This window comes from Myotis daubentonii, chromosome 5, assembly GCF_963259705.1.
Source record: "Myotis daubentonii chromosome 5, mMyoDau2.1, whole genome shotgun sequence".
Lineage (NCBI taxonomy): Eukaryota > Metazoa > Chordata > Mammalia > Chiroptera > Vespertilionidae > Myotis > Myotis daubentonii.
This window is the reverse complement of record NC_081844.1, coordinates 31,239,192-31,252,708: the sequence shown is the minus strand read 5'-3', so window position 1 is coordinate 31,252,708 and position 13,517 is coordinate 31,239,192. Positions and strand designations below refer to the sequence as shown.

The window sequence follows — 13,517 nt, the reverse complement described above, 5'->3', positions numbered from 1 at the left end:
CAGTTTTTGCTGAGCTGAGGATCTTTAGGAGTGAATGGAGCCAGCTGATGAACAAACACCTCACGGCCCCACTAAGCCAAGTCACACTCATGGGCCTTGGGGTCACTTGAACTTTAATTCTGGGAGGAGGGATCCGTCTGACTGATGCTCCGAGTCTGGCCCGCTAATCCCCAGGGTGCTCGGCTGAGTGTTCCAGTGCCCGCCGCCTCTGCAGTTTCTCTTCCAGCTCTGCTGTCACGCTGGCCAACCCTGGCAGGTGGGTACCCTAGACTTCAGCTGCGCCCAGCATCCCCAGTCCATGCTGCCCCACCCCCATCCCCCCCAGGACTGGCTACAGAAATACGTGGGCCCAGTGCAAGAGGAAGATGTGTTCAGGAGGCAGCAGGAATTTTGAGAGGGAGACAGCAGAGCATTAAGCCAAGTACAGGCCCTTCGGAGTGCTGGGTCCTGCGTGACTGCACAGGTCGCACGCCTATGAGGCGCACACCCCTCCCACATCGGCCTCCCAGGCCCCATACCTGTTGTGGGGCAGATAGCCTGTGCTGAGCTGATGGCCAGCTTCTTGGCAAGGCCGCTGGCAAGGCATTTGGGCTCTGGGGAAGGCAGATAAAGGCTGAGAATGGCCCTCCACTGGATGAGGGAGGTGCTGGGGAAGAGGGTCCCCTACCTGGCTTAGGTGCCATGGGTGGCTTTGGAGGCTTTGCCTGAACCTTTTGGGCTGGGTGACACTGCTTGGGCCAGCCCGGCGAAAGCGCTGCACAAAGATACGGGGTGTCACATCGGCCGTGAGCCTGCTCCCCCTGCCCCTTCTCTCACCATCCCTGGTCCCCCACCCACCATCCGTGTTCTCATATTCGGCAACTGGGGCATCTCCAATGGGGATCACATAGTTCTCATCCGGGTTCAGTAGCGGGGGCAGCTTGTGCTGTCTGGGCACAGGCATGATGGGCACAGGAGGTGGCTGCTTGGGGCCACCGGCAGGGGCTGCAGCACCTGGTGGGTGGGAAACGGCAGGAATTTTGGGGACCCACATGGTGCAGGGATACCTCAGGGTGGGTCTGTGTGCTTCTGAGCAGGAATGTGTGTGCATGCCTGGATACAGGCCAGTGTCCCTGTGCACATGTGTCTGTACACGTCCATTTGTGTGTGTGTTTGTGTTCCTGTGTAGCATAAACATGAACACTGGGTGAGTTTGAATAAGTTAAATGTAAATATGCATAACAGTGCATGGGTGCTAAAGTCTGTGCTGGGGCACTTGTCTCCATGTGTACATTCATGTGTCTATAAATGCCTGAATTTGTGCTGTGCACACATAATTGTGGCTTAAGGTAGGCATGTGTGCTAGATGGAACAGAATCATGACACATGCATGTGTGGAGCTGTTGTCTACATGGGTCTGATTATTCAGGTCACATAGTCTGTGTTGGTGATTGTGGCATGTGCATATGAATAGATACATACATGCCCCCCCACCCCCACCCCCGCATCTGCCCAGCCCAGGGCGGGTCATACTGCTTCTAACCTCTTCCTCCTGCTCCATAAGCTGGACTGCCTCCCCTGCCTTTCCCAACACCCACCCCAATTTCCCACCTCTGGGTAGTTCTTACTCCATGTGCACCTTCTGTCCCCCTCTGCCCATCTCTGCCTCCTGAAATCCTTTGCGAACTTCGGCAAAAACACCCTCTCTTCCAGGATGCCTTCCCCTACCCTGCCCCCCTTCTCCCCTACTCCAGGCACTGTACCAGCCCCAGGTTCAATCCCACAGGGCTGGGAGTGTCTGTATCCAGCTCTGTCTGCCCCCTCTACAATCTGGAAGTCCCCAGAGGTCAGGGTTTGAATAATTTCTGGGTACAGGATTGGGCACACCAGGGACCATGTGGGTCCTAGGTTTCTCCACCCTCTGCCCCAGTGGCTGCCTTGGGAGGGGCATCACCTGGGCAGAGGACCGCGGGAGCCAAGGGTGCTACCCACACACTCTCGCCGTTCTCTTTATCCGCCTCCACGTAGCCTAGAATAGAGAGGGCTGCCTGGAGGAGGCGCAGCGGCACGGCCCGGGGCTGACCCAAGGGAGTCCCCATCCAGGCGGGAGGCGGGAGAGGCAGGGACTGGGCCCCCAGAGTCCTCACCCACCTAGCACCTTCTCATAGTCCTCGTCCAGTAGGAAGGGCACCAGCGCATTCTTGGTTTGCAACACGAAATAGTTGACCACGTCTTGGAGTGAGGCGCAGGAGACCTGGGAGCGGATAAGGGGTCCGGTTAGGGCCGCTGGGCCGGGGCGCGGACCCCGCCCGCGCGCTTCCCGAGGCCCCGCCCCAATGATCACCGGCTCCTCCACGTCGATCACGTACTTCGGGCCCTCGCGCTTCACCTTGTAGTGGCGGACCAGCGGCGTCCTGCACGTGCAGCGGGCGACTGGGTGCCCCCCGTCTCGGACCCAGGAGGGCCCCGCCCCTCGCTCTGTCTCCGCCTCCCGCACACCGGCCCCGCCCCCAAACCCTCCCCGGTCCCAGCTCGCTCTAGGATTCGGCTCCGCCCCTACGTCTGACCACGCCCCTCCTTCGAAACCCCCACCCCCACCCCCACCGCCGGCCTCGGAGCTGCGCTTGCGCACCCGCTGAGCATCTGGCGCGTGGAGACGGACACACCGTCCTTGCCGTCCCCGCTGGGTCGCAGCAGCAGGTTCCCGCACTCGGGGTAGCGCTCCAGCAGCAGCTGCGCCTCCAGCCGGCTCACCTTCATGAAGCACCTGGGGAGGGTCGCGTCTCACACCGGACAGGCCTTGTCCCGCGGAGACCCAGACGCCCTCCCGTACGTACCCCCGCCCTGGACGCAGCCCCGCCCGCTCACAACCCCGCTTGCAACACCAGGTCTCGCCCTCCCGCTAGTTCCCGGGCCCCGGACCACCAGCCACGCCTTCAGGCACCTAGACCCGCCCCCGGAGATCTTGACCCTCCCCAGGGCACCGAGAATCGCCGCCTCCGGACACACAACCTCACCCCCTCCTCCAGGAGACCCCGCTCTGCCCCAGCCCCCGGTTCCGTTTCCAGAGGCGCACAGTCCGGTCCTCCAGGCACCTAGACCCTCCCCTGGAGGCCCAGACCACCCCCAAACACCAAGTCCGAACCGAATCCCCGCTGCAGCACGAATGCAGCCCTGTATTCAACTTACGACCGGACCGGAGACCCCACTCACACCACCCCCACCCCGCAGCCCCTCTGCTAGGCGGGGCACTCACGAGGGCATCTCCAGCGCGCGACGCGCCTCCTCTTTGGCCAAGGCCTCGGCCATCATGTACAGGTGTCCGGGCAGCAGAGTGAGGTTGGACGGGACACGGAGCTGAGGGGCGATCAGGGCAGCTGTGGGATGGGCAGCTGTGCCCATGTCACAGAAGGCAGAGTGTGGACAGAGCCAAGATGGGAACCTGGGTCTGGGGGCTCCAGAGCTGCCCTGCCCCTTCAAGGGCAAAGAGGTTTTGAGAGGAGGCCGGGAGAGAGACTTCAATGATGGGGAGGAGGACAGAGCAGGTGCTAGAATATAGTCTCACTCTACAGGCTGCCGGGGTCAGGTAGGAAACATGAGTCAAATAGCAATTAGGAACGTTGACTAAAATCCTGGTTTTTAAGTGTTGGTAGCTGACTTTTAAATCAGCACTTCGTTGGCTAAACAAAACATGTTTATGGACTACATTCGGTTTGTAGAATGCCAGCTTGAGACCTGTTTGAGACCCTAGGGCAGTGGTCGGCAAACTGCGGCTCGCGAGCCACATGCGGCTCTTTGGCCCCTTGAGTGTGGCCACGAAGTTTCAATCGCACTGTACATACGCGCCCGTACGTGGTATTTTGTGGAAGAGCCACACTCAGGGGGCCGCAGTTTGCCGACCACTGCTCTGGGGCTTATTTGGGGAGTGAAGCATGGAAAGGAAAAAGAGGATTTCTGAGGAGGACTACTGGGGAATAGGAGAGAGGGGGGCAGGGGGACCACTCTGACCTCCACCACTGTCAGGATGAAGCCTTTCCACATCTCCCGAGACTCCAGGCTCTCCACCTGGAGAGAAGGAAAGGGAACGTCCATGTCGATTAGGCTCAGTCTATTCATCTGTGAAATGGGAGTGAGGAACTGAACAGTTCATGTTTCCAAGGGCTGTTTTGAAGATTAAATGAGTTAAGGCAGGTTCATTTAGGGTGATGCCTGAATATAAGTCCTTTAATGTGGATTGCTATTCTTGAATGTTATTATACCAACATTAAAAAAAGTAATTCAGATCATGTACCTCCTCATCCTTTAAACCCTCCCAGGCCTCCCACCCCCCTCAGGGTTGAAGCAAGTCCTCTCCATGGCCCACAAGGCCCTGCATGACCTGCCCAGCCCCCTCCCAGCCTTCACCTCCTCCCTCCCTCCCTCCCCTCGTTCCCTCTGTTTCAGCCATTGTTCCTCTAACACCCCAGGCATAGTCCTGTCTGAGGGCCTTTGCATTCCCTTTCTCTTAGCACTTGTCTCTCCAGCATCCGCTGCCATCTGCCAGTCCACATATTTTACACATTGATGTAGTGGATTGTGTGCCTCCACCACGAGACTGTAGACTCCACAGGGGCAGGGGTTTTTAACTGTCTGTTCACTGCTGTGCAACTACAGGAGGGTCTGGTACGTAGTAGGTGCTCATTAATGTTGGTTGGCAGACTGAATGATGGCAGTGGTGGCCTTTGTGAATTGTATCTTGTTCTGGGTACTTTATACATATTATCCCATTTTGCAGTTGAGGAAACTGAGGCCCAGAGAGATCAAGTGACTTGCCCAGTATCACCACTCCAGCGTTAGACTCTGTGTGACTCCTTGCTAGTGGGTGTGATGGGGAAGCAGGTTCTCCCGCTAGCCCCACCCCCACCCCCCAAGAGACCTACCCTGAATTTGATCTCCTGGTTCCGGATGAAGAGGATGAAATGTATACCAGGGTCAGGGGAGCTCCCCCGGGGAGCTTCATCTGTGACTTTCACAGAGGCGCCGAGGTCTATCTTCTCCACGTGCTGGGGGCACAGAAGCCGGCGTCTGAGCACCAGACCTGCGGTCCCTCAGGCCCCCTGGTTTGGCCACGCCACCCATACCCTCTGCTTGGTCCCTGGGGTCAAGGACGGGCCAGCTCTTGAGCCCTCATTCGCATCCTTACCTGGGAGTCCCTGTTGCTCTTGTAGAAATAGAGAGTGAGGCCCTGGAGGCCGGCCCAGAACTTCTTGTAATCCTGGGGAACAGAAGGGGAGAAAGAGAAGGATGTGAGTTGGCCAGCTGGGTACCCCCAACCCACCCATTTCTGCCTCAGGACCTTGGCAGGGGCTGTTCTCTCTGCCTGGACACTCTGCCCCCCAGACCTTCACACTGTTACCTGCTTTGGGTCTTTGAACGCATGTTGCCTTCTTAGGGAGGCCCTCCTCTCTCATGGCCCAGCCTCTGGGGATCTGTTATTCTCTGGTAAATGACCAAAGGGAACCTTGATAGGACGGGGGACCCGGAACAGTCCCTCAGCCTATGGAGGGGGCTGTTCTAGGAGTCGGTTCGCTAACTAGATTCATGATGATCCATCCACCCACCCACCTTACATCTGTTGACCCATCTACCCATCCATCTAGCCACCCATACACACACATATATCTCCCTGGCCCCTTATCCACCCCATAAATACTTATTGGCATCTCCTAGGTGCCAGTTCCTCAGGTAGGTGCTGAGTCCATAGTCTCAGAATTTTTTTTTAAATATATTTTATTGATTTTTTTTTTTTTACAGAGAGGAAGGGAGAGAGATAGAGAGCCAGAAACATCGATGAGAGAGAAACATCGATCAGCTGCCTCCTGCACACCCCCCACCGGGGATGTGCCCACAACCCAGGCACATGCCCTTGACCGGAATCGAACCCGGGACCCCCCAGTCCGCAGGCCGACGCTCTATCCACTGAGCCAAACCGGTTTCGGCCATAGTCTCAGAATTTCACAAGGTTCTGGACTCTAGGAGGTCTGCAGATTCAGGACCTCCCCCCCGCCCCCCCCCCCCCCCCAGGATTCTGAACTCCAAATGCCCTAAAAAACCAGGGGGCCTGAGGGACCACAGGTCTGGTGCTCAGACATTCTCTGGATGTCTAAGGGGCTATACAGCTCCGATTGTAAGATTCTAGGGTCTTTTCACCAAACATTCCATGAGCAACTACTCCGCAGCAACCAGCTCTATTGCAGGCAAAACAATAAATGGAACATGACTTCTGTTTCTAAATATATCATGTTCCAGAGCAGTGGTTCTCAACCTTCCTCATGCTGCGACCCTTTAACACAGCTCCTCATGTGGTGGTGACCTCCAACCATAAAATTATTTTCGTTGCTACTTCATAACTGTAATGTTGCTACTGTTATGAATCATAATGTAAATATCTGATATGCAGGATGTATTTGCATTGTTACAAATTGAACATAATTAAAGCATAGTAATTAATCACAAAAACAATATGTAATTACATACGTGTTTTCCGATGGTCTTAGGCGACCCCTGTGAAAGGGTCGTTAGACCCCCAAAGGGGTCGCAACCCACAGGTTGAGAACCGCTGTTCCAGAAGATAGAGAAAGCACAGATACTGAGATCCTCCAGGAAGAAAAACTAGGGCCCTGGAGAGGGACAGACCCTGGGCCAGGAGATAACAGAGGAGGAGAAGAGCCCTCCAACTGGAAAATTTGAGAAGGCTTCCTGAAGGAGGAATCGCTTTAGTCTGTAATGATAATGCAGATAGTGCTTCTATTGACAGTTATTATTCACTCAACCATCCATCCATCCATAGATACAGTCATACATTTAATGAACATCGTCTGAAGGCATACTCTGTGCCAGGCACTGTTCCAGGCACTTGGAATAAAGTAATAAGCGATTGAACTTCGTATAGTCAGACTTGCTTTGTCATGTACCAGCTGTGTGTCATTGGGCAAGTTATTTAAGCGCTCTGTGCCTCAGTTTCCCCACCTATGAAATGGTGATACTAATGGTATCCGCCTCAGCGGCTGTTGTGAAAACTGGGTGAAATCATGTAAAGAGCCAGTGCGTCCTGAGCCAAGTCCTTGGCCGGCCGAGGGCTGCCCCATCCTGTAAATGTGTCCATGGCCCTATCCTCCCCGTTTTATTACAGCGGGAACTGAGGCACGAGGACGGAGCATCACTCGTAGGCCCGGGAGTCAGACGGGGTGGAGCATGGATGTGAACCTGGGTCTCCCATGGGGCCCATGGTCTTTCTTAACCACAGTGATGGGTGACGGCCTCTTGGTGCTCTCTAGGCGGGAGGGAACTCGGGCTCATGGAGACACAAGAAGAGGGAAGGGAATGGCAGTGACAACGTCAGGACGGTGCCGGGAAAGCAGGGGTGGCTGGTTTGGGTACTAGGAGAAGCTGAATGAATGTGGGGAGTGGGGAGGGAGAGATGGGGCCTTAGTGGGAACCAAGAGGCGGGGCTTTTTCCTGAGCAAGACACAAACACACACACACGCCCATGTACGTGCACATTGGCCCGCAGTATCTGTCCTGCTGAACATGGCTGCCCCCGGCTCTTACTGTCCCCACATACACCTGTCCTAACCCTGTCCCCACATACACCTGTCCTGACCCTGTCCTCACATACACCTGTCCTGACCCTGTCCTCACATACACCTGTCCTGACCCTGTCCCCACATACACCTGTCCTGACCCTGTCCCCGCATACACCTGTCCTGCCCCTGTCCCCGCATACATCTGTCCTGACCCTGTCCCCGCATACACCTGTCCTGCCCCTGTCCCCGCATACATCTGTCCTGACCCTGTCCTCGCATACACCTGTCCTGCCCCTGTCCCCGCATACATCTGTCCTGACCCTGTCCTCACATACACCTGTCCTGACCCTGTCCCCACATACACCTGTCCTGACCCTGTCTCCACATACACCTGTCCTAACCCTGTCCCCGCATACACCTGTCCCCGCATACACCTGTCCCCGCATACACCTGTCCTAACCCTGTCCCCGCATACACCTGTCCTGCCCCTGTCCCTGCATACATCTGTCCTGCCCCTGTCCCCACATACACCTGTCCTGACCCTGTCCTCACATACACCTGTCCTGACCCTGTCCCCACATACATCTGTCCTGACCCTGTCCCCACATACACCTGTCCTGACCCTGTCCTCACATACACCTGTCCTGCCCCTGTCCCCGCATACATCTGTCCTGACCCTGTCCTCGCATACACCTGTCCTGCCCCTGTCCCCGCATACATCTGTCCTGACCCTGTCCTCACATACACCTGTCCTGACCCTGTCCCCACATACACCTGTCCTGACCCTGTCTCCACATACACCTGTCCTAACCCTGTCCCCGCATACACCTGTCCCCGCATACACCTGTCCCCGCATACACCTGTCCTAACCCTGTCCCCGCATACACCTGTCCTGCCCCTGTCCCTGCATACATCTGTCCTGCCCCTGTCCCCACATACACCTGTCCTGACCCTGTCCTCACATACACCTGTCCTGACCCTGTCCCCACATACACCTGTCCTAACCCTGTCTCCACATACACCTGTCCTAACCCTGTCCCCGCATACACCTGTCCCCCCATACACCTGTCCCCGGATACACCTGTCCTGACCCTGTCCCCTGCAGCTGAGGTTCACAAAGTTCAGGGCCAGGGAAAGGGGAACCAATTAATTTAATTCCTCGTTTCCTGAGGAAGTCCTGATCCTGTTTGTATCTGACAGAAACAGCGGCTGAGACCCAGAGACACAGACGGATACAGGCTGGGAGAGACAAAGAGAAAGAGAAAGAGATCAAATAAGAGTCAGAGAGACAGACAGACGGACAGATGGACACAACCCTTCCTAGCCGCCAGCCCCTGCCCTGCCCCTTCCAGCACGCACCCCGCCCTCCTTGGCCAGGTGGCAAGATCGGATCGAGGCTCAGAGAGGTGCCTCACTTGCCAGGCAGCCCAGCAGGGCCAGCCTCCCTGCCCCACCTTACCCTGTCACGGGGTCCCTTCTTCTCCAGGAAGCTCTCATGGTAGTGCGAGGGCAGGGCACACTTGGGCTTGGGGGCCCGGGGTGGGCCCGGGGCCGAGGCCATGGCAGGCTGGGCCTCTGGCCTGGCCTTCCCTCCAGCGCACAAGCGGGGCCAGGAAGCAGAGGAACAGGTTCCAAGGGAATTTCCTCTCTTCTGTCAGCTCCCGGGTTCCCTCCCCTGCCGGTGCTGGGCAGGGCGGGGCGGGCCTGGGCAGGTCCAATGATCCTAGGGAAATCCCGGACTCTGCGTCTCTCCCAGGGGTCAGAGAGCAGGGAGGCTGTGCTGGACTCACGGGACGGGGAGGAAGCCATGGGAGGGTTTCCGTGCGGAGCAGACGGGGTGACTGTGCACCAGCAGGAGGGACCTGCTTCAGCAAAGGCCTGGGAGTGAGGAAGGAAGGAAGGAGTGGGGTGCCCGGTTGGTGAGGGGATGTAACGAGGGAGTTCACGACGGGAACATAACACGAAGGCCTGAAATGCCCGTTAGGCTGACTGGACCTTAGACGGATCGCGCCTAGATCTAGCCCCAGGTCTTGCTGGGTTTCTGACAGGAATTGCACTAAACTTGTACACCAGTTGTCGGAGACAAGGCATCCTTATTTTGGCGAGACTTCTAGGCCATGGGCATGGTCTGCCTATTCATTTATTTAAATCTTTGATTCTTTCATCACGTGTGTAGTTTTCAGCACACAAGTCCTGTACCTATTTACAGCCCCCAAAAACCTTTTTTTTTATTGAGCCGTGCATTTTTTATTTTTGGTTAATCCTTTACCCATTTTTCCATTGATTTTTAGAGTGGAAGGGAGGGGAGGGGAGAGGGAGAGAGAAGGTGAGAGAGAGAGAGAGAGAGAGAGAGAGAGAGAGAGATCAATTGGTTGCCCCCTGCATGCGACCCAGTGGGGGCCAGGGATTGAACCTGCAACCCAGAAACGTGCCCTTGACCAGAAATCGAACTTGCCACCCTTCAGGTGCACGGTTGATGCAGTAACCACTTAGCATTCTGGCCAGAGCACGATCCCTGTATTTTTTTATTTTTTTTTCTAAGAGAGAGATGAACGAGGGAGAGAGAAAGAAAGATAGATCTATTGTTCCACTTACTTATGCATTCATTAGTTGATTCTTGTATGTGCCCTCACTGGGGATCAAACCCACAGCCTTGGTGTATTGGGACAGTGTTCTAACCAACTGAGCTACTTGGCTAGGGCCTGTCCTTAGAATTTTTAATTCCAATTTTCACATATTCATTGCGACTATACAGACATGCAGTTGATTTTTGTGTGTTGATCCTGTATCCTACAACCTTGCTGAACTGGCTCATTTATTAATTGAGAGGCATTTGTTGTAGAGTTCTTGGGATTTTGTACATTGTATCATCATGTCATCTGCAAATTAGGCTAATTTTTATTTCTTCCTTTCTAACCTATACTGCTTTTATTTATGTTTTCTGCCTTATTGTACTGGCTAGAACTTTCAGTACTATGTTGGAAAAAAAAATGGTGAGAGTGGACATCTTTCCATTCTTTTTTTTAATTTTTAAAATTGATTTCAGAGAGGAAGGGAAAGATAGAAACATCAATCATGAGAGGGAATCATTGATTGGCTGCCTTCTGCCCGACCCTACTGGGGACTGAGCCTGCAACCCTGGCATGTGCCCTTGACCTGAATCGAACCTGGGATCCTTCAGACCGCAGGCCGACGCTCTATCCACTGAGCCAAACCAGCCAGGGCGACATGTTTTTGTTCTCTTTTTGTTTGTTTGTTTTGTTTTGTTACTAAGTGAACATGAAGATAATGGACGCCTAGCACCTGCCATAGTGATTTATTCAGACACTCAGTAAACATTCATTTTTTCCTCTTCCTTTCTCACCTTTTGTATTCACAATGCTCAGCACAGTGCCTGATGCTAGTAGAAACTCAATAAACTTTGGCTGAATTTACAAACTTTTGAAGTTCACCAGATGCTTTCCACATTCCAGGCACTGTTCTTTTTTTTTTTTAATTTTTTTTATTGATTAAGTTATTACATGTTTTCATTCTTAAGGGGAAAGCATTTCGTCTTTAACCATTAAGGACAATGTCAATTGAAGGTTGTCGATGTTCTCCACTAAGTTGAGGTGGTCTCCCTTTGTCCTAGTTTGCTAAGAGTTTTTATTGTAAGTTGGGGTAGAATTTTGTTCAGTGCTTTTTCTGCATCTGTTGCTATGATGGTGCAACTTTTCTTCTTCAGCCATTGCATTGGTTTCCTATGGCTGCTGTGACAGTTTACAGCACACTTGGGGGCTTAAAACAACACAAATGTATTATCTCACATTTAATTGGAAATCCTACATGGATCTCCTGAAGCTAAAATCAAGGCATTGGCGGGGCTACATTCCTTGTTGGAGGCCGAAAGGATGAATGTTTCCCCTGCCTTTTCCAGCTTCCAGCCAGTCCTTGGCTCATGCTCCCCTTTCTCCTCTACAAAGCCAGCAACGCAGGTAAAAATCCTCACTTCATCTGATCATTCCTAACTTCTTCCACTGTCTCCTCTCCCTGACTCTCTCTTCCACTTTTAAGGACCCTTGTGATTACAGTGGGAAAACTTCCCTATTTTAAAGTCAGCTGATCAACTGTAATTCCATCTGCAACCTCAAATTCCCTTTGCCATGTAACCTCACATATGCACAGATTCTAGGGACTGGGAGAGGGACATCTTTAGGGAACCATTATTCTGCCCACCACAGCCTGTTAAAGATGATGGATAACATTTATTTTTGAATACTGAACCTACCTTCCTTCCCTGGAATAACCACCACATGGACATGGTGCATGATTCTTTTTACATGTTGCTGAATTCTATTTCCTAATACTTTGCTAAGGATTTTTCTGTCCCTGTTCATGAAGGATATGGTCTGTAGTGTTATGTCTTTGGGCCATCCTTACCTGGTTTTGGTATCCTGGTAATGATGCTGGTTTCATCTAATGAATTGGGAAGGGAAGTGTTCCCTCCTTCAGTTTTCTGGAAGAGGTCATATAAAAGTGGTATTGATTCTTCTTTGAACCTTTGGTAGAAAAATTATCTGGACCCGGAGATTTAAAAAGAATTTTTTTATTGATTTTGAGAGAGAGAGAGGCATTGATTTGTTGTTCCACTTACTTATGCTTTCACCAGTTGCTTCTTGTATGTGTCCTGACCGGGGATTGAACCTGCAACCTTGGTACATTGGAATGAAGCTCTAACCAATTTAGCAACCTGGCCAGGGCTGGAAATTTCTTTTTTGAGTGTTTTAAAATTGCACACTCAGTGTCCTTAATAGTTATAGGGTGAGGCTGCTTGGACTTTGTACACATAGCAAAGAATAGCCTTTGGAATCCACTGGAGAGCTCTGTGACCTGGGACATCGATTCATCTTGAATTGTCTCATAAAGTTGATAACAAGACTGCCATAAAGGAGTGCCATACGTGGTTAATAAAGTCGTAGCAGTTAGTTTTAATTTTATTTATCAAAGGCCATGGGGAGTCACTGAAGGATTTAGAGCTGGGAAGGGATGTGACCATAGTTTCATTTTAGAAAGCTCCCTCTGAGGCCAGGGTGGAAAATGGACAGTATTGGGGGTTAGGATGGAGGCCTGAGGCCCAAGGTGATAGCAGTGGGTCCTAGGTTTTGGAAGATAGTTGAAGGGAAAGTGTGCAAGGACACGGAGGAGTAGACTGAAGCTAGACTTTAGGGAGCAGGGCGATGATTGGTGGCTGGACCTGTGGTGGGGGTTTGGGGGGACTCCAAAAGGAGGCTTGGGCTGGACAAAAAGAGAAAAATAATAATTCACATTTATCCCGCTCTTACTATCTGTCAAGCCCTGATCCTTTTTTTAAAAAACATATTTTATTGATTTTTCACAGAGAGGAAGGGAGAGGGATAGAGAGCTAGAAACATCGATCAGCTGCCTCCTGCACACCCCCCACTGAGGATGTGCTGGCAACCAAGGTACATGCCCTTGACTGGAATCGAACCCGGGACCCTTCAGTCCTCAGGCCGACGCTCTATCCACTGAGCCAAGCCGGTTAGGGCTCAAGCCCTGAACCTTAAACCTGAAGTGGAATCATTATCCCCACCGGGACGCAGAGAGTGAAGCCACTTGGCCAAAGTCACAGAAGTGCGCAGTGGTAGCAGGATTTGAGTCACGTCCAGTCTTGATTCCACACCACCCTGGCTGGACACCCTCTCCCCCGCCCCCAATTTCCTCTCCCCTCTTCCAGACTGGGGTCCGGGTAAACCCAATGGGGGGATCCCCAACCCCGGGCTTTTAGCCCTGCCGAGGGCTGGGAAGATTCGGAGCCGAGATCTGGCGCTGGGAGGTGGCGCTGCGCTTTGGAGCGAAGGGACCTGGGACAAAGGACAGGACCGCAGCCACCCCTGCCCGGCTCCGCCCACGGGTCCGCCTGCGCGGAGGGTGCCCCCCCCCCCCCCAGGTGCAGTTTTTTCGATCCCGGAGCTG

The 13,517-nt window shown here is 53.3% G+C and overlaps 1 protein-coding gene across 2 annotated transcripts; it reads right to left on the bottom strand.

Annotated features, from left to right (window-relative positions):
* Window positions 1-95: 95 nt before the first annotated feature.
* On the bottom strand, window positions 96-9,224 carry STAP2 (signal transducing adaptor family member 2). 2 transcript variants are annotated; one of them, XM_059697144.1, is made up of 13 exons: window positions 9,004-9,222; window positions 5,162-5,233; window positions 4,899-5,021; window positions 3,988-4,044; window positions 3,236-3,336; window positions 2,612-2,746; window positions 2,324-2,393; window positions 2,131-2,233; window positions 1,934-2,008; window positions 838-993; window positions 668-754; window positions 519-593; window positions 96-249 (listed from the first exon to the last, which is right to left on the bottom strand). In XM_059697144.1, exons 1-13 carry the CDS (start codon window positions 9,103-9,105, stop codon window positions 164-166), a joined length of 1,242 nt encoding a protein of 413 aa, XP_059553127.1. In that variant the 5' UTR covers window positions 9,106-9,222; the 3' UTR covers window positions 96-163. The 2 variants fall into 2 exon arrangements, with proteins under 2 accessions (XP_059553127.1, XP_059553128.1); XM_059697145.1 differs by lacking the exon at window positions 1,934-2,008 and having other exon boundaries at window positions 9,004-9,224.
* Window positions 9,225-13,517: the final 4,293 nt, after the last annotated feature.

Coding starts and splice junctions, on each gene's coding strand:
- STAP2 (XM_059697144.1), bottom strand. CDS start 9,105: ATGGCCTCGGCCCCGGGCCCACCCCGGGCCCCCAAGCCCAAGTGTGCC. Junction 2,009..2,130: donor GGACTATGAGAAGGTGCTAG/GTGGGTGAGGAC, acceptor TCTCTATTCTAG/GCTACGTGGAGGCGGATAAA. Junction 755..837: donor CGAATATGAGAACACGGATG/GTGGGTGGGGGA, acceptor ATCTTTGTGCAG/CGCTTTCGCCGGGCTGGCCC.